Genomic DNA, 21,749 nt, shown 5'->3' on the forward strand with positions numbered 1-21,749 from the left:
TCCTCTGTCCTCTTTTGTGTAAAGAATACACATCCACGATTACATCCATGATTTCCAAAAGTAATTTCATACTTGTATTGATCAGACTGCAGCAATTTTCTTCAGACTCTTTGAGCGAGATCTTGCCAGCAGAATTTCTGGACTATGTGTATATTTATCTTCTCTGCTAGTTTTGTCTGTTTGTTTGTTGTTTTTTAAACTTGCATTTGTAGACGCTGCAAACTGGGTTTGCTAACAGCTACTTTTGGAAGTACTTCTAAGTATATTCACTGACTTCTACTAGAGAATCATGACCTATATTAAATGGATATAGGTTGGATGTATTAAACAGGGCTGTATGTTAGCCTTACCTAAACTGTATTAAGTGGGAGAAGTCTATAGACTGTATGGTATGAGCTGTGGGATTTTACTTTCACGCAGATTAACAGCTTGGATGAAAAAATTCTGTGTGACCTTACTGTGATTTTTCTGTCCATCATGTGTATGATGCTAACAAGGAAAACCTTTATGGCTTCCTGCCGTAATTTACTTCCTGCAGCGGCTAGTTCATGTAGGATATTTATCTATCGGTCCTGCAGTTTGAGGCAAACAAATGCTGCATTTCTCAGTAGCATTTAAGAGCCTTTTAAAGCCGACAGACTTTGGCGGCCTTGTCTGTTTTGACTACAAATGTAGACTTTGGAGTACCTGAATAGGGACAGCATCTGGCAGGTGGTGCTTTGCAGAGTCACTTCTCACCTTTTCATCACTTTCAGTAAAGCCAAAAAAAAAAAAAAAAAAAAAAAAAAGGTGGGTGCAGTTTGGAGCAGAAAGATAAATTTCTCTCTCTGTGGATCATGGTCTCAAATTTGAGAAACCAAAATCTGAAAAAGCATTGGGACAAAAATAGTTTTTATTTAATGCTGAAAGCATTGAAATTGCAAAATTATGATGAAAACAGCCTTATTGGTGTTAAGAAATGTCTTGTTATCACCTAAATTGCACATATACTATGTGAATTAAGATCATCTGAGGTCAGCAGTTATATAAGAACAGATATATAATGTATCCTTTTATCACCTGTTGTTTCAGAATTAGGAGTCTTTATTCTTAGTTGGACTTACATGGTAAATGATCTGCACTTATATAGTTATTTAGGTATGTTCTAAAGCTCGTTACAATGCCTGTCAGTTACCCTTCATGTACTCAGCTGCCATGCAACGTGCTCCTCTGCATTGAAAGTCTTGGCATTCAGTCTTTTTGAAGGACACTTCAGCAAATGAAGAGGCTGGGGATCAATCTGCCAAACCTACAATTATTGGACAACCCGCTCTTCCACCTGTGCCACAGCCAGCCTTTATGACTTCTGCTTCTGCTGATAAAGCAGTGAGCTAAAATCGGCGCTATTCCCTGCTAAAGGACACATTTATGACACCTGTGGGTGTCTATATTCTGGGCACGCTCCTGCCCTAGCTTCACAGCCAGCTACTAGAACATAAAGTTTGAAAGTAATTGCACTTAGGGATATTTCAGACAAATCTCAAGACTGGAAGAAAAAAAAAAACATCAATTTTGATTTCATCTGAGTAATAATCACCAAGGCTTGGTGACCGAGCACAGCAATAATAACCAAACATTATGCTTAGAGGTTCCATTCAAACTCTGTTTCACTGGTGATATGAAAAGCTGGACGGAGAATAAATGGGTTTTATAGCTGCTTAATCTGCTCCAGACATATTGTAAACTACCTGAGCCGAAAGCTGTTGATTTTTTTTTTCTAATCTGGTCATGTTGCGTTGTTAATTTGCTATATCCAGACAGTATGCCAGGATCCCCAGTGCTCAGTCAACTATCATAGTTCACCTATAAATCATAGAATAGGGAGGGACATACATAGAGGATTCTCACTCAGATTTAATGGTGCAGATAAAACAGCTGAAATCATCCCCACTTCCACTCGTATAAATGATTTATATTCAAACAGTCTGATTTTCCTGAATTTAAATGAGGAATGCGACGTGAAAGGCTCCAATAATGCATTTTTATCAAGAGGCCCTCCTCACCTGATTCTTCAAATTCCTTATACAGCATGCCCCATGTCTCGGTGATTCTTTCCAGGCTCTCCTCCATGGCTTGGATGTCCATGTAGGGGCAGTTGCACTCTGGGAACTTGGGGTCACAGCTGCACCAGCAGTCACTGTCCTTGCAGACAAACTCACCCTCTCCATTGCAGGCTATGTAGCTGAGAGCCGCCTGCACAAAACTCTCTCTCAAGTAGTCTGGAAGGATCACTTGTAAGCCTGTAAAACAAAGCTGGGTTTAGTTTTGTCATCAACCTGAGAACTTGGAGAGTCAGTCTGCTGCCAGAGTATGTAACGCACTTAATGCAATCTAGAAATCCCCATATTTCTGTCTTTTCAGATAAACTATATAATATCACGACAGTCACAATAAAAGTGGTAGAAATTCAACAAACCTTGCAGCTGGACTTTATTTTCAGGGCTCTGAACCAGCACCGAGCTCACAGAATCAAGGTTGTCATAGTTACTGCATCCAAGAGGACCTGTGCGGGTCTCTGTCACCTGGGCAACAACAAATAAAAAGCTCATTTATAAATTCCCAACTGCATCCATTTTAGGACAAGTGCATGATTAAGTTAGATTTCTTTATAGAAAGATATGCTTAAAGAGTACTTCTACATTTCAGGCACAAATGGGGCATAGTAGGTCACAGAAAATGTACCTTATGCAACATAAATGGCTGTCTCGCCTCTGATTAAATAAAGTAGTTCCTCCATAATCGATTGCACTAGTGAATGTGAAAGGAATGGAAACGAGGTTAAGCTCATTTTGATTCCTCTAAATTGCTGTAAGAGTGCTTTGTTGCACTTATTTCTATGCAAGAAGTCTACTTTTCCTTTTTTTTCCTCAACCCCAGCCACTGATTGAAGATGTTTCGATTGACCTTTGTCACAAAGCATCTCCAACAAAGACTCTGTTTTCACTTCATTTGCAAGACAAGATCCTATTTCAGCGCTCTCCTTTTTTCTTTCCATGACATAGTGAGGAGCACCTAACACCTTCTCATTTTTCTCTCTTTGTGGTTGCGGGACACCATATTTTGTTCAGTGATTTGTCCTGGTCAGGCTTGTCAGAGGACAGTTGGTGTAAAGTGACAGATGGATGAGGCAAGACAATAAGGGTCAGACGATCGGTAGCACCATCACAGAGGGCTGAAGGGCTTGGGAACTAATATCAGGCCGGTGCTGGAGGGAAGTGAAAACTCAGTACGGGGCTCTTTAATCAAAAGCCTAATCCAGAAGAAAGATTTGGGAGGAAGAATAAATATCCTCTGTGAATGGGAAAAGGAAAATGGAAGATAATTTGAGTGCAATTCTCTGACTATAATATTTATATCACATTATAAATCCCTTGTTTCCCTTATGAGGGATTTTAATGCCGATATGACTGTGAGGAAATGAGATACAATGCTGGCTTTCAGACCCCATGAATATTGAATCCATATAAGGAATTATTTGATATGCCATATGATATGCCATATGGCAAAACACTGAGTGATGAGCAGAGCATTCAATTTCCGCTTTGCTTAGCAGCTGCTATTCACTGTAGATACATTCTGGTATATTAAAAATACTTAATAGGACATTATTGGCCACCTGTACCTCAGCGCAAGACTACGTGAGGGATGGAAGCAAATGTGGAAGATGAAAGTGGAAAATGTGTCTTTGTCTGGCCATTTTCTTCACCATCTCAAATTATAGTCCAGTGGCAGTATTCGCAAACATTCTGCAAAACCCTCACAGAGAATTGTTCATTTGGCCTTACAACGTCCAGCAAGAAGTGTGAGCTTAGGAGTGATTGACAAAAAAATTCTTTGAGGGTGCGAGCAACCAAAATTATAACCTTAGTGCAGCAGTCTGGCTGACCAGGCTGGCACACGCTTTCAAAGGTGAGGAAAACTGAGACCCCACAGGTACACGAATGCTTCCACTATAGTCAATTACAGTAGATACATGAGACGCGAGAGGTAATAAGCGTGTGTGTGTGTGTGTGTGTGTGTGTGTGTGTTGTGTGAGCGTGCTGCAGACACCTACTCTGCAAGCGTAAAAAAGGAACAGGTCTTCCATTTTTGTTTTTTATCTTTTATGCAAGGTGTCTGTGGAGGAGTGAGGGAGTGTGGGAGTTTGGGCGTGTGCCAGAAAAACAGAACAGTATAAAGGAAACAATACATGTGCATTCAGATTCCTCTAGTAGCTACTTACATTCTGCCACATAGCTCCACACGGCTGTGCAGGATGTATTAAAAATGCTGCTTTGCAGTATCCTTTTCAAATCCTGATTTTTGTTTTATGTATTTTCTGTGACATGGGCCACAAACACTAACCGTGCATGATCTAATCTGTAGTGTTGTCATTTCATCGAACCGATCTGTGACTTCCCAGTTTTTAGCTCACTTAAGGGCTATTTATGGTGGAGATCGACCAGCCGGGAAACTGAATTGGCCAATTTTCGGTGTTCTCAGCGTGGACCGGTGACAGACCGCCTCACACACAGTGCTTAACACATTTCTTAGATCAAGGTTTGTGCCAAAGCCTCCTTAAATGAACAGTATTAGTAATAATCAAAATCATTTCGTATGTTTCTGTCATTGGTAATCCATTAGTAAACGCAAGCACGCTTTTTCATAAAATATAATTATTGGTGTTATTCATGATTTTTCAAATGTCAGTTTTATTTTTAAAAAAGCTGAAAAAATAATGAAGCAAATTATTACTTTTGATTAAAATGCCAAATGACAGTTACCAGATAATTATTGGCAATAATTACAAAAAAAAGTGTGAAAACTCTGACTCACACATATGACATCACTGCAAAGGGAACCTGAGCTAATGTCAAGTTAGCATTAGTGACTGGCTGTTATGAAATGATGTCTCTGTTTCATAGTTGCTGTTTCTGTTCCCCTGATGGATTTCAGGTCCATTCTCACTTCCTGTTAGGTTTTGGCAAATCCTAAAAAATTTCAAACTTTATCTCAGAAATTCTGTTTTCTGAAGCTACTCATCATAAATTGCTCCATTCTCTAACTGGAGTCACAGGATTAGAGATCCATACAAAATTTCTTAACAAGAGAGAGAGAAAAGTGACCGCTGCGCTGCAGTGCCACCAGACAGCAGAAATGTGTGGGCTAAAAAAACAACAAAAAACAGCCTTCTCAATTGCCTCCAACTGCCCTTATGAGTGTGTCAATTTGTGGCTCTGTGTGTGTGTGTGCAGTATGTCTGTGACTGATTTGTTATTTTTCTCCTTAGTATCTTCATGCCAGACATATCCTGTGAGAAAAAACTAGTTTGAAGGAAATCATAAATGACCACAGCAGCTGCCTATCTGCTCTGTGATAGTTCAGCCACCAATCGATCGAGTCACAAGACTGGGCGCACTCAAATGTGAGCCACAAAGCCCAATAAATTGACTGTCCACAAGAAGGAAATATCAAAACCAGACGACCCTGCTGTTTTCTACTTCATGACCGGCACACTGTTCATCGCTGTGTTTAGATAGGCTGGCAAATATGGTGTGAGTCAGGTGGGGATCTGACCATTGATTCAGTCTAGGAAATTCTCAAATTGTAGCAAAGATGCTCCCCTCTGTTCTCTAACAACTGCAGTCATTACTCATTGTACAAACAAGCTGGTCCAATCAGACTCTCCTCTGTGCTGTGACTTCTTGAATAAAGCCCAGATTTCCAAAGTCGTCCCCCCGGGCAAACCACAGTAACGTGCTTTTTCTTCAAAATGAGCTTCAAATTTCTCTTTGCATGGAGACCGCCGGAGGGGGCCTTTGCCTCACCTGCAACCCTCTCATTCATTCCTCAACTTCAATTCATGCAGATCTGTTCTGCTACTGTACGGGTCAACACTCTGTGGAAATGATGTGCAAGTGTGGAGGAATCTGTCGCTCCTTTGACTCTCTTCCCACCAGTGTTGGAGGTGAATCTCTCCTCATACCACTTCCCACCTGTCAGTTACGCCAGATGACTGCCTTTGGAGCATGAAAGCAACACTCTCTCGTCTTCTCTTCGCGTCTGTAGCTTCAAAAAAAAAAAAAAAAAAAACAGAAAAAAGCCCTGATTCCCAAGAAATGAAACAGACAAAAGTTTCTGCCTCTCCACCTCACATGTGCCTGCCTGATCTGCAGAAAGAAATATCCAATCCTTCCTGAACACAATGTAGCGAGAGGACAGAGCTTTGATATAAGTAGGGGGAATCTGATTCATGTTCTGCTACAGCAAAGAAAGCGTCACTTCACAGGACCACCGCCGCTGTGTACCGAGAAATGAAAAAGGTAGAAAAGGAGGGTCATCCCTCCCTCTGTCACCCTATTAACCCCATGCTACCTGAAGGTGACAACCAGAGGCAGGAAACTGTCGTGAGGCGTGTTTCACAAGGCTCATTTATCTTTCCCTCACCATATGTGCTATCACGGAGCTTCCTCCAGACTCGGATGTGCTTACGGCAGCTGAAGATCGTATCTCATCACAAACGGGAGGATAAAAAGTATAATCTTCTACTTTATTTTCATTGCCGTTATCGCTGTATTTTAACAAGGGAAAGCGTTAACAAAGGAAATAGTACCCACAACCATTTTTACCAGTTTTCAAAGGCTGAAAGGTTGCAACTGAAATTAAAAATTATGTATCTCTGATAGCTCATAAGAGGAAAACTTTTATTTATCATTTATGTGTAAATAAATGACACAGTTATGTGTAACTAGGCAATATATTTCTTAATGCTTTTCATTCAGTACTGGTCTTTAAAATTTATGAGCTGTTTTTTTATCTTTTTGAGAATTTCAGGAATAAAACTACTTTTTATTATCATGCATATTAGATGTATTATCATTTCCTATGTGTGTGTTTAAAGTTGCTAAACACTGGCAAAGGAATAATTCATTTAAATGCAATGTTCGTTAATATTCTTCTGTCCTAAACTAGAGTCAACTTCACAATTAAAAAGTGTTAGTAACTCTGCTAAAATGAAAGTCTAACACCTTTTATTACATTATGATGAAATTACTTTATCACATTTGAATTTTGGGGAATATGAGCCACATATGCAAAATCCAAAAATCCTTAACAATTGTGTCTTGTCTTGTTGCCTAGCAACTGTAGTTGTTTAACCACAATTTAAAACTGTGAGCCATAGAGAGCTTGATTTGATTAATAGATAATACGGAGCTATGAAAAAGTGTTTGCTTCCTTCCTAATTTCTTTTTTTATTGTTTTGTTTTTGCATATTTGTCTCACATATTTCAGATCATCAAGCAGATTTTAATTTTATTAGACAAAGATAACCAGAGTAAATACAAAATGCCGTTTTTGAAATTTCATTTCATGTATTAAGGGAAAAAACTTAGCCAAACCTACTTGGCCGTGTGTGAAAAAAGTAATTTCCCTAAAACCTAATAACTGGTTGTGCAAACCTTGGCAACAAGAAGTGCAATCAAACATTTGTGATAAAATAGAAATGGGACCTTCAAACCACTGTGGAGGAAATTTGGCCCGCTCATCTTTGCAGAATTGTTTTAATTCAGCAGCATTGGAGGGTTGTTGAGCCTGGTTATGTTTATGTCAAAACATCTCGGATTTATTTCGGGTATTTGATTAGGCTAGTCCAAAACCTTCATTTTGGTTTTGCTTTTATTTTTTTGAGCCATTCAGAGATGGTCTTGCTGGTGAGTTTTGAATCAGTTACCTGCTGTGTAACTCAAGCTTCAAGACAAAACTAATGGTTGGACATTGTCCTTTGGGAATTTCTGGTAGAAAGCAGAATCCATGGTTGCATCAGTTATGGTAGGTTGTTCAGGTCCTGAAGCAACAAAGCAGCCTCAGATCACCACACTACCACCACTGTGTTTGACTGTCCACAGAGAATCTTCCCAAACGTCTTGGGGATCATCACAAGATGTTTTTTGGCAAATGTTGTGTTTTATTTGGTCAGCAGTGGTTGCTTTCTCACTTAGGTTTAAGTAGGTTTGGATGTATTTTTTTTTCTTTTCTCTTTAATAAATGAAATTTTAAAAATGTAAAAACTGGGCTTTGTATTATTGTTGTCTAACTTTAAAATGTCTTTGATGATCCGAAAAATGTTAGTGTGACAAACATGCAACAAAATAAGAAATCTGAAAGGGGCCAAATACTATTTCACTGCACTGTACATAGGTATATATGGAATTTTTTTGTATATGTATTAGAGTTTTAAATGGGACAGGGATGGGTTATTGAGCTGAATAAAAGCAGGGTAGAGTTGATTACTTAATGCCTGCAGAACCATGTGTTTTTTTGTTTTTTTTTCCATAGCAGGGAAAGCTGTAGTTCCCAGAGGGTGGAAACATATAGTGTAGTTGATCTGTGTGGGAATCACAGCCATGAGGAGCAACGCTGAAGAGCTGAAAGCTAGAGACAAAGACCAAAGCTGAGTGGAGTGGATGAGAGAGCGTGTGGCAGTGGTGCAACTCTTAGTGTTCTTCTTCAAACAATTAGACAGCATTAGTTACTTTCTTGATGAATTTTAATATGTGTGTCATGTTCAGTCTATTCAGTAAAGAGCTAACACTCTGTTATAAAAAGACCCAGCACAAAAGATTATCAACCCATTTTCATTTTAAAGTTTTACACACTCATCAGCTACAACAATTAAAAGACTGGTATGTGTTAATTATCTTGTTTGTTGATGTAGAAGTTTTGAATTTCTGCATTTCCCATTTCTCATGAAAGTCTAAAGCAACTGCAACATAATTCAATCACATAAATTGAATCTTAAATACCCTTTATGTCCAGTTTTGACACTGCAGCAGCAGGTGGTTAAAATGTTTCTACCTGTGTTTTCATGAAAACACAGGTAGAAATTAACCTTGTAATGCAGAAGCAATACAAAGGAAGGTTTGTTGGACAAAGTTTGATGTTTGCAATGAGAGAACAATCCTAATCTATCTATCTATCTATCTATCTATCTATCTATCGTAGTATTAACACAAAAAATACTCAATTCACTGAACTGAATTCATATTTTTATACCCAAATTTGGTATAAAAAAAATAAGGAAGTAATTCAACTTGTGAATTTTTTTTTTTTATCCGTTAAAAGTAAATAAGTATAATTTGACGGGTTTATCACAAAATTATGATATACTTTACTATTTTTTCTCCTTGTTTGCAAAACAATAAACTTATAAATAAAAATTCATGCATAATAACACTAATTGTATTTTAGCATCAGAAATATTATTTTGATTAAAGAACTTACTCATGCTAATGGATTAACCATTACACGAGAAATATTATTTTGGTAATTACCAAGCTTGTTATTTTAGTGCGGCTTTGGCACAAATCTTACATTGGGTGGGGGGTCTAATACATTTTTAGGCACTATATATAAGGGGAGTCTGATTTTGCTCCAAGTATGCAGCAGAAGTGAAATAATGTTCCAAGTTGAGAAGGAGAGAGAGTGATCTACTGAGAGCACAAGTGTTCTAGCCTGAGATTATAGTATAACGATGTCAGTTTACTGTCATTGTGAATCGACTGATTGATAAAAACTGAACTAGATAGAAGCTTTAATAATTTATACAGTTAAATATGTCCCAATAACTCTTAACAAGCACACAAAGATACCTTGATTGCAGTGGAGGCGATCTGGATGTGGTGCAGCTTGCGCAGAGTGCTCTCCCTGTCGATGAAGTAGGAGGCAGCCAGCTGGTGCAGAGCTTCCAGAGTCACAGTGGAAGAGTTACCAGAGTAATCGCTCACCTCTGCTTTCTTACTCAGTTTCCTCTTATCCACAAATATAGTTAAGGCCTCTTCTCCTGCAATTAAAAGATAATCACATTTAATTGTTTTCAAATGCCGCTCGGAGTTTTAGAAAAGGGAATAGAGAGTTCACAGTGCTTATTGAAATTAAGGCCCTTCAATTTTTTATTTATCCTTTTAACATAAAGTCAGGGTCAGTAGCTCAAGTGTTTGTTTGGTTTTTTTAGTTGTTTTTCTTTATCGTGGAGCTCAGATCTTTTCACTTGCATTTTTTCATACCTGACCAAAGCTCATTATGCATGTTAATAGATTTATTTTTAATTAACTGAAAAAAGAAAATTTCCCATTAAGTATTTGGGGGGATTTTTAGCCTTCATTAGGACAGGACAGGCTCGGTAGACAGAAAGAACACACATCAACCAGGTGAGCTAAACCAGCACCACTAAACAACCTAAAGTTGACATTATTTGAAATTTTGAAAATGTCAGCAGCGTTTGTAGCATATAGAACTAGAATGTTATAAATGTTACATAGGTGGTTTTCCAAACACACACACATGTACACATGAAATAAATAAATACAGGGAGTGCAGAATTATTAGGCAAATGAGTATTTTGTCCACATCATCCTCTTCATGCATGTTGTCTTACTCCAAGCTGTATAGGCTCGAAAGCCTACTACCAATTAAGCATATTAGGTGATGTGCATCTCTGTAATGAGAAGGGGTGTGGTCTAATGACATCAACACCCTATATCAGGTGTGCATAATTATTAGGTAACTTCCTTTCCAAGGACTTGACAGGCTCAGAAAAGTCAAAAATAGTGAGATATCTTGCAGAGGGATGCAGCAGTCTTAAAATTGCAAAGCTTCTGAAGCGTGATCATCGAACAATCAAGCGTTTCATTCAAAATAGTCAACAGGGTCGCAAGAAGCGTGTGGAAAAACCAAGGCGCAAAATAACTGCCCATGAACTGAGAAAAGTCAAGCGTGCAGCTGCCAAGATGCCACTTGCCACCAGTTTGGCCATATTTCAGAGCTGCAACATCACTGGAGTGCCCAAAAGCACAAGGTGTGCAATACTCAGAGACATGGCCAAGGTAAGAAAGGCTGAAAGACGACCACCACTGAACAAGACACACAAGCTGAAACGTCAAGACTGGGCCAAGAAATATCTCAAGACTGATTTTTCTAAGGTTTTATGGACTGATGAAATGAGAGTGAGTCTTGATGGGCCAGATGGATGGGCCCGTGGCTGGATTGGTAAAGGGCAGAGAGCTCCAGTCCGACTCAGACGCCAGCAAGGTGGAGGTGGAGTACTGGTTTGGGCTGGTATCATCAAAGATGAGCTTGTGGGGCCTTTTCGGGTTGAGGATGGAGTCAAGCTCAACTCCCAGTCCTACTGCCAGTTTCTGGAAGACACCTTCTTCAAGCAGTGGTACAGGAAGAAGTCTGCATCCTTCAAGAAAAACGTGATTTTCATGCAGGACAATGCTCCATCACACGCGTCCAAGTACTCCACAGCGTGGCTGGCAAGAAAGGGTATAAAAGAAGAAAAACTAATGACATGGCCCCTTGTTCACCTGATCTGAACCCCATTGAGAACCTGTGGTCCATCATCAAATGTGAGATTTACAAGGAGGGAAAACAGTACACCTCTCTGAACAGTGTCTGGGAGGCTGTGGTTGCTGCTGCACGCAATGTTGATGGTGAACAGATCAAAACACTGACAGAATCCATGGATGGCAGGCTTTTGAGTGTCCTTGCAAAGAAAGGTGGCTATATTGGTCGCTGATTTGTTTTTGTTTTGTTTTTGAATGTCAGAAATGTATATTTGTGAATGTGGAGATGTTATATTGGTTTCACTGGTAAAAATAAATAATTGAAATGGGTATATATTTGTTTTTTGTTAAGTTGCCTAATAATTATGCACAGTAATAGTCACCTGCACACACAGATATCCCCCTAAAATAGCTAAAACTAAAAACAAACTAAAAACTACTTCCAAAAACATTCAGCTTTGATATTAATGAGTTTTTTGGGTTCATTGAGAACATGGTTGTTGTTCAATAATAAAATTATTCCTCAAAAATACAACTTACCTAATAATTCTGCACTCCCTGTACATTCTAGGAACCAACTTTTTCCGAAGGCATTTATTTCTAGTGTCACAATATTTTGCAACACAGCTTAAAAATGAGACCTTCCCCAAACCTCTCTGTTGTCTCTAATAACCTCTGTGTAAAGAACTCTGGACAAATATTCTCAAAAACACCAAGGATAAATGATTGTTTGAATAAAATCCACCCAGTGCTGCCTTTCTTCAAGTGAATGTAAGCTAAAGCTAGCATGCCTGCAAATACAGATGAAGATCATGTGCAAGCGCTTCCATATATGTAGCTAAATGCATTAAGTGTCACTGAGGTCAACTAATTCATCCAAACTTCAGGGGCTGATCTTGTACCTTGGCTAGTCCTTTTAAGATTGCTTTGTTAGCTAGGTCTTTCAATTGATAGGGTACTTTAAAACCTGCTGAGAGATACATGCACAAAACTCCAGGTGGTTGTGAGCACAGCGACAGCAGGCGCCTCTGAAGCATAAAGACACTTGACCATAATTAGGATAAGTCACGTCACCCCGAATCAGGCGGCACTGATCATTGCAATCAGGACTTCATAAGTCTAGGAGCTGTGATGCAGCACACTTGGAGCTCTGAGAGTTCCCAAGACACTGCACATCATATTTCTCATCATAATGCAGTGCTAATGCTTCAGGGCCATTTTTCTGCCCACTGCCTTTCTTACTCAGCTGCTGAAGGGCAAGCTCTTAATATTGCAATCTATTTATTAATTTCATTAAGTCCATATGTTTCCGAACACAGAGGCTATCCATTCAGAACCACAGAGGCATATCACTGGCAAAGATCCAACGCAAACTCCTCATTCTCCTCTCTTCATACCACTCAGTCCTGGCTGAGAGCCAGAGTGCAGGGCTGCATCAGCTCTGGTAGCTGGGAGGGTTGCATTTTATGCATCCACTCACAACAGCGACCTTTTCAAAGCCAGGAGTTGCGTCTAAAGTAATTGACATGTGTTGTTTTGTAAAAAGCAAATGTGCTTTTCAGGACTTGCTCGGGACTCTCCAGCATCTTAAATGACTTTTTTTTTTTCGCCTCTCGAGTCAGGGAACTATTAGTGCTTATCCATTCATCAGCCTGTAGAAAATCAAAAATTCTGTGGCTGTGACTGGGAGTGGGAGTGGCAGGTTCAGGATACACAGGCTTTTACATGTATTCATACATCTCTGGAGACCAATTTTCTGAGCTGCCAGTGGCATATAATTCCACTGTGATGTGTTTTTCGGTTACTCTGAGTGTATTGCATTATTATGTCCCGTCCATCTGTTTTCCATATGGACCACCTGGAAAACCAAATTCTAAAAGCTTTTACTGCAAATTGTATACTTTATTGAACCCCAGATCACCTGAGTGAGAACTAGTTCCTTAAAGCACATTTCCCTGTTACTAAGCTATAATATATGGGCTAAGTAGTTCTACGCTGGAGTTTAAGAGCAACACTGCTCTTTTATTTCTGTTAGTCATTTGCAGGTGCTGACCTGGGTGCAAAAGTCTTTTTGCATCACTCATTATTTAGCTCTGAAAGCAAGTCAGAGATATGAAAATCTGGATCAGAGCTGTGAGTTGAGCAAAACTGTCTAGCTGAATATCTAAAGTAGGTAGTTACTGCTGATAAGATCTGCCAGCAACAGATTTCATAGAAGAACGCTTACCAAAAACTGTAATTTCATCTGTTTAATCTGTTTTGCTCCAGTGTGTCATTTTGACCCTTCAACTTCAGTTTTATTTCTTATTTTGTCTGAAGTTCATGGCAAAAATGGAAATCTGCACATGCAAGTGGTTTGAACAGATCTTCCAAAGTGTGATCTAATAAAAACAGCAGCTACATGGTGGTCCTGAACTGCCCAAGGAAACAACAGTGGATAGTAAAGAAAACGGTAGAGGATGGTTAATAATTGTTACCTCCCAGGGTAGCTGACAACAGGAAGTGAGTCCCATACTTCCTGATCAGGCTGTCAGTGATCATCTGGGTGGTGGGCCTGCGGCCCAAGAGTCGGATGTTCCTGATGAACTCAGGAGTAAGAGGTAACGGAGACTCCAGAAAATCTCTCCTTTCCACCGCCAAGTTGTTCACCTTCCATCTCCCAAACTCCCTGGAAAATGAGAAGTGATTATTATTAATATCCACTAGATTAGGGTTTCTCAGTGATAAGCCAAATAATAAGTCAATTACCTGAAAACAAATGAAAAAAAGATTTGCACAATTTTAGACTTATAGCAAACAGCTTGTAGTTCTGAAGCTGACATGCTCACTGGTTCACACCGATTAACAGATGAAAGTAATGTGCCAAGATACGCAGAAATGCACCAGCAAAGAAGAAGACAGCAGCTTAGCAAAGAGAAAGAAAAAAGCACATACAGAAGAGTATATACAGATTATATTTTGTAATTTTTGTTGTAATCTTTATTTAAAAGAAAGGTTCATGTGACTTTCAATTATTTATGCAGCTATAAAATATGTCATAATCACTTATTGCAGCTTCTTTAGTATTTTCTCTGTATTCTGGCCTTTTTACATTATTGCAAATTGAATTGCTTTGATTTGAACTGTTGCTACACTTAGCAATGTGATATATGGAAACTCCATGCTATAAATATTTATTAACAAAGCTCCTTGGAAAGCCTTCAGTTGATCCAAAACGTCGCAGCAACAGTATAGAATAAACAATTAGCAGTGGAAAAACATGGCTTAAAGTAGTCATTATGGCATCACTTCTTCTAAGGTAAAGGAGTTGACCGCGTTTGCATCTTAGAGATACAGTGACATCATACAGATAGATCTTCTGCCTAAAACTGAGTTGAATAAATTACACGAAGAGACGGAAATGGCAAAGACTGAGAAACGGTGAAAGAAAGAGTATTGCATTGCATTTAATTTATTATGTTGTGTGCTATGACAGTGTTCAAAACCTCTCGACCATGCCGACACAGCCTGAATTAAGGTGCAGCTCAGAGAAAGAGCGAGAAAAAAAAGAATGAATGAATTCACAAGAATTCCTTTAGAAATAACATCCAGAGAAAAATCTGCTATCAACTGAAACCACAACTGCCACATGGGATAAAAATGTGCTCCAACTACGTGGCTTCCAGCTGTTTTCTTTAATAACCCTATCATTACAGAGATATACATCAAAATGCATAAGGTACAAGGCAGTAAAAGAAACAATAATGGATGTTTTCCATAATGAAACTGAAAACAAAGTGAGACGAGCCTAAAGAAAAGACTCTGAGCCTTTGTTACGTCTTCAGATTCTTCCTCTCAGTCATTTCCTTCAAATTATTTTCATGTCAAGTGTAGTTTATGTGATGCATTTACTCTACATTAATACTTGTCATTTACTAGAATATGTCTGAACATATTTGTGTAGGATTGCACTTGAGAGACGATAATAACACAAGAAAGAAAAATGAATAATACTATAAGGCAGAACCATCTTGCCACCTCTCTCCTCCACACAGCCTATAAGCTGCTGAGACTTTCAACTTCCATGTGAAAACACAGCAAGGACATCACGAGAGGAAAAAATAGATACTGCATGTCAAAGACAGCACGATAAACTGAAGCGGAGTGAAACGCAACAAACTAAAGGATACAGATGTTCAATCAATAAAGACCAACCTTGCACCCCACGTGCATTTTTCCAAGTATTTGTGTGCAACACTTGCCCGAGGCACAGCTCTTTGTACTGGGATTCCATTTGGCACTGCTTTGACTTCACACAAAGTTATTCTGTTACCACAAAGTTCAAGGCGTTGTGTGATAGATTTCCACATGAAGCGTCCTTCACACATAGTACTGTTTACGTTAGTTGCACTTACACACTGATCTCAACAGAGTGAGCCTCAGTAAATCAAATGTAGCCTCTTGTGTGCTTTGTTTGTCTAGCATGTGGCAAAAAAGTACTGGCTGAGAACACTGTGTTATGAGAAGAGAACTTCGGATGGCATCCTTTGTGTAAAAAGATCTCCTTGGAGTTTTGCTATAATGCATTTTACTTTTGCTACCCAATATATTTGTTTTGATTAAGAGCCAAGTCATAATAACAAAACTCAAAGTGATATTAATCATGCATTTTATTTTAGGCACCTTTCAAAGTACTCACGGTCACCTTGTATAGAAGTGTAAAAAGCAGTAAGAATAAAGAAAAATATCAGTCAAGTCACTAAAGCACATATGAATGCAGTATGTAAAATGGTAATCCACTATTTCTTTTTTTTCCCTCATCAACACAATGGCGACTGCCAAAACTGAAATACAAATGTCGGCTGCCAATATGAGTCTAACTGATAGCACAAAGTTTTTTTATCAGTGTGGTTTTGACCCAAGACACTATTTACTGCTTTGAAAAAGCCTCACAAATGTGAAGTTAATCACCAAAGCAACCAAGAGATAAAACTAAATAACTTCTGAGACTCCTCACTGGCTTGTGCTCTGACATAAAGGCCCAAAGCCTACAATACACAACATTAACGGCTCGTAAACTAAAGCATGGCACAGGAAATGACTGAAAAGCTGACTGCACACATGGATGAACAGCAAATAAAAAACTTTGCTTATACGCAGTCATTCACCATATATTGACTCAGTCTTTTGTTCGAAGTATCGATAGCAAAGTGTGTCTGCAGGTTCACGCTCTCAAACCTATAGGGTACTGTGGTTGTACTCACAGAGCTCAGGTGGAAGGTTTTTTTTACTTCAGTATCTCCAACAGGGAAAAAAAAAAAGTCTGCTAACTTTGATGAAAGCGCTGCTACTTGCAGACTTTCAGGCAAGGCTTCAAGTTGTACTCTGACCATCGCTAACCTGCTGTCATAACAAACAGGATAAGAGAACCAGTGGCCTAACTCCATGCGACTAAGGTAGCCCAAGATCAAAACACTGGGTCTCTATACAGGAAAGAAGCGCTTAGAAGTGAGTGCTGAGCTCAGGGATTCCTAATCTGTATCAATGCTTAAAGGCCCAAAAGATATAACACGAGGGTGGCGACAGTTACTTCAACCAACTTCAGTATCTATGCTGGTGCTGCTCACATTAAATGTTCTGGGACTTTATGAAAATTATTATTTCTTACCACCTACCAATCAGATTTTGTAAAATTTAGATCAGAATCTGAGTAAAATTTTCATTTTGTGTTGGGATTTTTTATTCTTTAAGTAAACATAGAAGTGAACTGCTTATAAGTCTCAAAGTAAAATCCACTGACAACTCAACAAGCTAAATGTTGAAAAAGGTGTTACTATAAAATCTAGCCAACAACACCTGACAACTGTTTTGTTAGCTATTGTTGATTTGATTTTGCTGTTATGTTGTTCTTCTTTTATTGTGGAAACTTTCCAATCAGAGAGATTAAACTGCAGTGGATGCTCCTTCATTGTTTTCTTTAAAAGCAGTGGCAGCAGTGGCAGTTGTGGGGTTAACATCAACAGAAACATGCATGACATACATACATGACTTTTCAAAAAGGGTTTTACTTTTCAGCCCATCTGCTGCTCCCGAACGAATGCTATAGCTGATCTTCTAAGCTGCCAGACAGAGGAATAGAGAAAATGCTGGAACAAGAGAACTACCAAGTTTTGAAGATGTTGTTATTTGGCAGGGGTGGAAAGCAACAGCAAAGCTGAACACAGAATAGTACAGGCATCAGTGAGGTGAGCCTAGGGTGACGGATTGCAAAGTGCCTTGCAGATGAGTAGCAGGCCACCCTACCTTAAACAGCACACCCTATGTATGTTGTGTAGAGGGATGTGTAGGGTATCAGCTTGGCCATCAGTTGTTGTGGGCTGGCATTGAAATTGGGTGATCTGCTGGGTGTTCAGCTGAATGTGACTTTGTGTTCTGCATGAACTGATGCTGTGATGCTGCTATGGGCAGTTCGTATTCATAGATTCAACTATGAATCCTGCACCACATCAAACAGAATGAAAGAGAATGTGAGTGCTATCTATCTAAAAAATAAAGTTGAGCCTCAAAGTGGAACTTTTAAGCTTTTTTTTTTTTTCATTTTTACACTTGAAAATCCATTAAGAAGTGGTACAAAAAAGAAGAAATTGAGGTTTGTGGAATGGATTAGTCAAAGTCCAGGTGTTCATATTTTTTAGCTAGCTGATATCAGGAATATATATAATGAAAAAAATCAATGGGTAAATAATTTCTCTGTTCTTCATGTATACCTTTTTTTCTCTTTAGGCATCACTGTAAAGAAGACTTCATGTTTTTTTAAATATGCTTAATTCAGTGTATGTATTTTCACACTACTGTATGGTTTTTGGATGCGGACGCTGTACCGGTCTGTTGTGGTGAAGAGAGAGCTGAGTGTAAAAACGAAGCTCTCAATTTACCGGTCGATCTAGGTCCCTACCCTCACCTATGGTCACGAGCTGTGGGTAGTGACCGAAAGAACGAGATCGCAGATACAAGCAGCAGAAATGGGCTTCCTCCGAAGGGTGGCTGGCCTCTCCCTTAGAGTTAGGGTGAGAAGTACGGCCATCCAGGAGGGGCTCAGAGTAGAGCCGCTGCTCCTCCACATCGAAAGGAGCCAGTTGAGATGGTTCCAGGATGCCTCCTGGGCGCCTCCTTGCTTTTTTGCTTTTTCTTGTTCAATTGCTGTCCACCCCACATTAATATTTTTTTCCATAACTTCACAAAATCAATATTACTTTAATTTACTTTATCTTTTTCTTTCTGTTTATGACAAACAAATCAGCTTTAGGGAGCACAGCAGCATTTTGACAATTTCAATTTGAAGGCTTTTTTTAAAAACTTTTTTCTGTTATAGTTTCCCTGACAGTTAGATTAAGTATAAAACACAGATATTTAATTTATGATTGGACTTGTATTAATATTATCATGACATAGATAAAAAAAGAACAGATAAACATGAAAAAAGACATCCTGCCTACAGAGAAATAACCTAGTTTGCCATTTTTCTAAATTAAGACTGTTTTCTTTTTAAAGCTGTTCAATGTTTTTGATGTTTAAAAAATGTAAAACTTAGTTATTAAGCCAAGAACTGCTGAAGATAGATTTTTTTTTTTCGCTCTTTCCTTGCAAATCTACATTGCAATGAATTTCTAAGGAGACATTTATGAAGTCACAGACAGATATCACAGCTGTAATTATAACAGATAGACTGTGATTACTTTGAAATTTCTCTTGGAGGGTACCAGAGTGTGGTGCCAATTTCTGCTTGGCGCTGCTCCCAATTTACTCACATAATCACGCTTATGTGAGAAGAAAGTAACGGGAAAAATGTTCTTCAAAAAAACCCTCCTGCTTGTTTTGGAGAACACTCTATTCATTTTAAAACTTTTTTTTTTGATGGGTTACATCCTGATGCAGCGTGAGCATCAAAAGCACAAATGAGCCGTGCAGAAATGAATACGACTGTCCCGAGTGATGGATTATTTTTGTCAGACTTCACTGTGTGGCAGGAAATAACAAACATTTAGTAAATGTTTGTGAGCTGCATTGTCCAATCAGTCAAATGTTGCACTTTTCTGTCTTCTGAGTAAAAGCTTGACTGCTGTAATCAGAATGGGTTGAACAACCTTGGCTGCAGATGATGGATGGAGGGAGTGTGGCCTTTTGAAAGGGTATATATCACATTAAACCAGGAGTAATGAGGAAAGCTCCAACACACAGATGTTTAAATGATATAAAGAGTAAATCGCCAAGAACTCAGTCTGCTGCATACAAAAGTTAGAGCAAGCTGGTGACACAGATTATAAACAACTCATATCATTTTCATTTTCTGTTATAGAACTATAAAGCAAGACTGATTCACACAAAATTAAGCAGAAATTGAGGGCAGTGTGCGAAGTAAACATAATGATGTTAAATGGATATGTGGTACCAGTTGACCTTTTTGCTGACACTGTAGTATTCAGACAAAGGCTTTGACTAATCTCTTGCTCAGATATATCTAGTGTAGCTATTAATCTTCACCTCATTTCATGCCGTACAAATAAATGACCTCTTCAAATGGGACACTATGTCTCTTGAGTTCCACTTTGCAGTGTGAAAGCACTACTTCAAAGCCACAGCACGTTCTGTGGGACCGAAAAAAGAGAAATAGAAAGGGAGGGGGGGGAGGCGGGGGGAGTTACAGGTACAGGAAGAGTATTCGAAAATCCCCCGCTGTCGTTCGTTTCTTCAGTTATCGTTGACTGTGATAAGCTAGGCCTGTCTTATCTTAAACCCCCAATAGGCCAAATGGTTCATCCTTCAGGGAAAGGATAAAATGAAATGGGTTTCACCACAGAGTTGATTTTAGGGGCTGCAGTCCTCTCTACACCCAGCTAAGTCATTATTATTATCAATTTCATTTCTTCTTTTCGCTGGGGTACATCAGTTTCATCAGTTTCAACTCTCTTAACACCATTACTGCCAAGTTGTTAAAGTTGTTGATTTTTTTCTTCTTTTCAAACCCAAAAAGGTCCTTTGTCAGCTGGACCATCTCTGCATTCTGATGTTCGTGTGGATACCGTAGATCTTCGGGGATGATATTGTTGTAGATGATATTGTTAGCTGCTGTGGAAAGGCTGTGGGTTGCTTAAGAGTTGAGTGTAGGAAATGGCTGTGGATTTCTAAAAGAATCTTTCAGATAGTACGCTGTAATTTGATGGCTGTACTAACAAACTCAACTTTAATGTCAGTATCAAATCTCACATGCAAACAGACAAATCACAGCTTTTTTTCCAATAAGGCTGAGAGGTTCCAACACAAGAAAAGACACGTTCACTGAATCCGTCTTAACCTTTGTACTTGTTTGTTGCCTTAGTATGGTTAACAAAATGGACAGTGAGCAGTGAGTCTGTCAGAAGATCACTGGCACTGATCTGAATGTTTCTGACCATCGTGTTGGGGTTAAAGCCACTAAGGTGACTTTATAGAAGCCACTACTGCCTTTGCACATGATATTTCTTTTACTTTAATCAGCATGCAGGATATGCATGCCTACAGGGGGTACAGTTAACCAATACTTGAGATCTTTTGTCCCTTCAGCTACTAGCTGTTTAAACTAGAAGAATCATTATTACTGTGCCTTCATATGAATATTATTCTTTCTTTTATCTCCACTGAGTGGGAGAGTGGAATAATTAAAGTGTTTTTTCTCAGGGCATGTGTACATTTCTGTTTTTGTTGATATTTTTTTTTTTTGTCTTTGTGTGAGGATATTTGATGATTGTTGGCAATCCAAAATGATATTTTGAGTTCATAAACATACACTCTACTCTGCAGTGCTGGATAAATATAATGGACTCAACAACTGATGTACTTTTACTAACTAAAATACTTCCATGTGTTGTTAAATTTGTACTGCTCAACTACAAATTAGAGGGATGATTGCACTCCAACTTCTAAATCACCGCAGACTTAAAAAGAACGCAAAAATGTAAAATATCAACTACATAAAACTGCAGTTCAATATCATCCCTACCAGGCCTTACAATTAGGTAAATACAACCTGAGATGAACAACCTAACATGACATATCACAACATGTCATTACTTCACAAAAAAAAAAAACTAAGCCTAAATCCAGAAGCATTGTGTGAAGCTTAATATACCCCATCATTTAATAGCTTATAGACGCACCTTCAGCAGCATTAGGTCTAATAATAATAACTAATAACTGCAATAACGTTCCCATATGACTTTATCAGTCTCTCACAGTATTGTGGAGTAATTTTGGGCCACTCATCTTTACAGTCTTAGGTTTTTTGAGGTTTGCAAGCATTTATTTATGCACAGCTCTCTTAAGAAACAGCCACAGCATTTCAATCAGTTTCAGGTCTGGACTTTGACCATT

The 21,749-nt window shown here is 38.7% G+C and overlaps 1 protein-coding gene across 1 annotated transcript in view; it reads right to left on the reverse strand.

Annotated features, from left to right (window-relative positions):
* The window catches only part of brinp3a.2 (bone morphogenetic protein/retinoic acid inducible neural-specific 3a, tandem duplicate 2), a 62,569-nt gene that overhangs the window by 16,951 nt on the left and 23,869 nt on the right, over window positions 1-21,749 (reverse strand). The window contains exons 3-6 of the mRNA XM_003453541.4: window positions 13,841-14,031; window positions 9,669-9,859; window positions 2,456-2,561; window positions 2,043-2,279 (exon numbers count right to left, since the gene is read on the reverse strand). Of these exons, the coding sequence (XP_003453589.1) occupies window positions 2,043-2,279; window positions 2,456-2,561; window positions 9,669-9,859; window positions 13,841-14,031 (725 nt within the window). The remainder of the gene's footprint in view (window positions 1-2,042; window positions 2,280-2,455; window positions 2,562-9,668; window positions 9,860-13,840; window positions 14,032-21,749) is intronic.

This window comes from Oreochromis niloticus, linkage group LG17, assembly GCF_001858045.2.
Source record: "Oreochromis niloticus isolate F11D_XX linkage group LG17, O_niloticus_UMD_NMBU, whole genome shotgun sequence".
NCBI lineage: Eukaryota > Metazoa > Chordata > Actinopteri > Cichliformes > Cichlidae > Oreochromis > Oreochromis niloticus.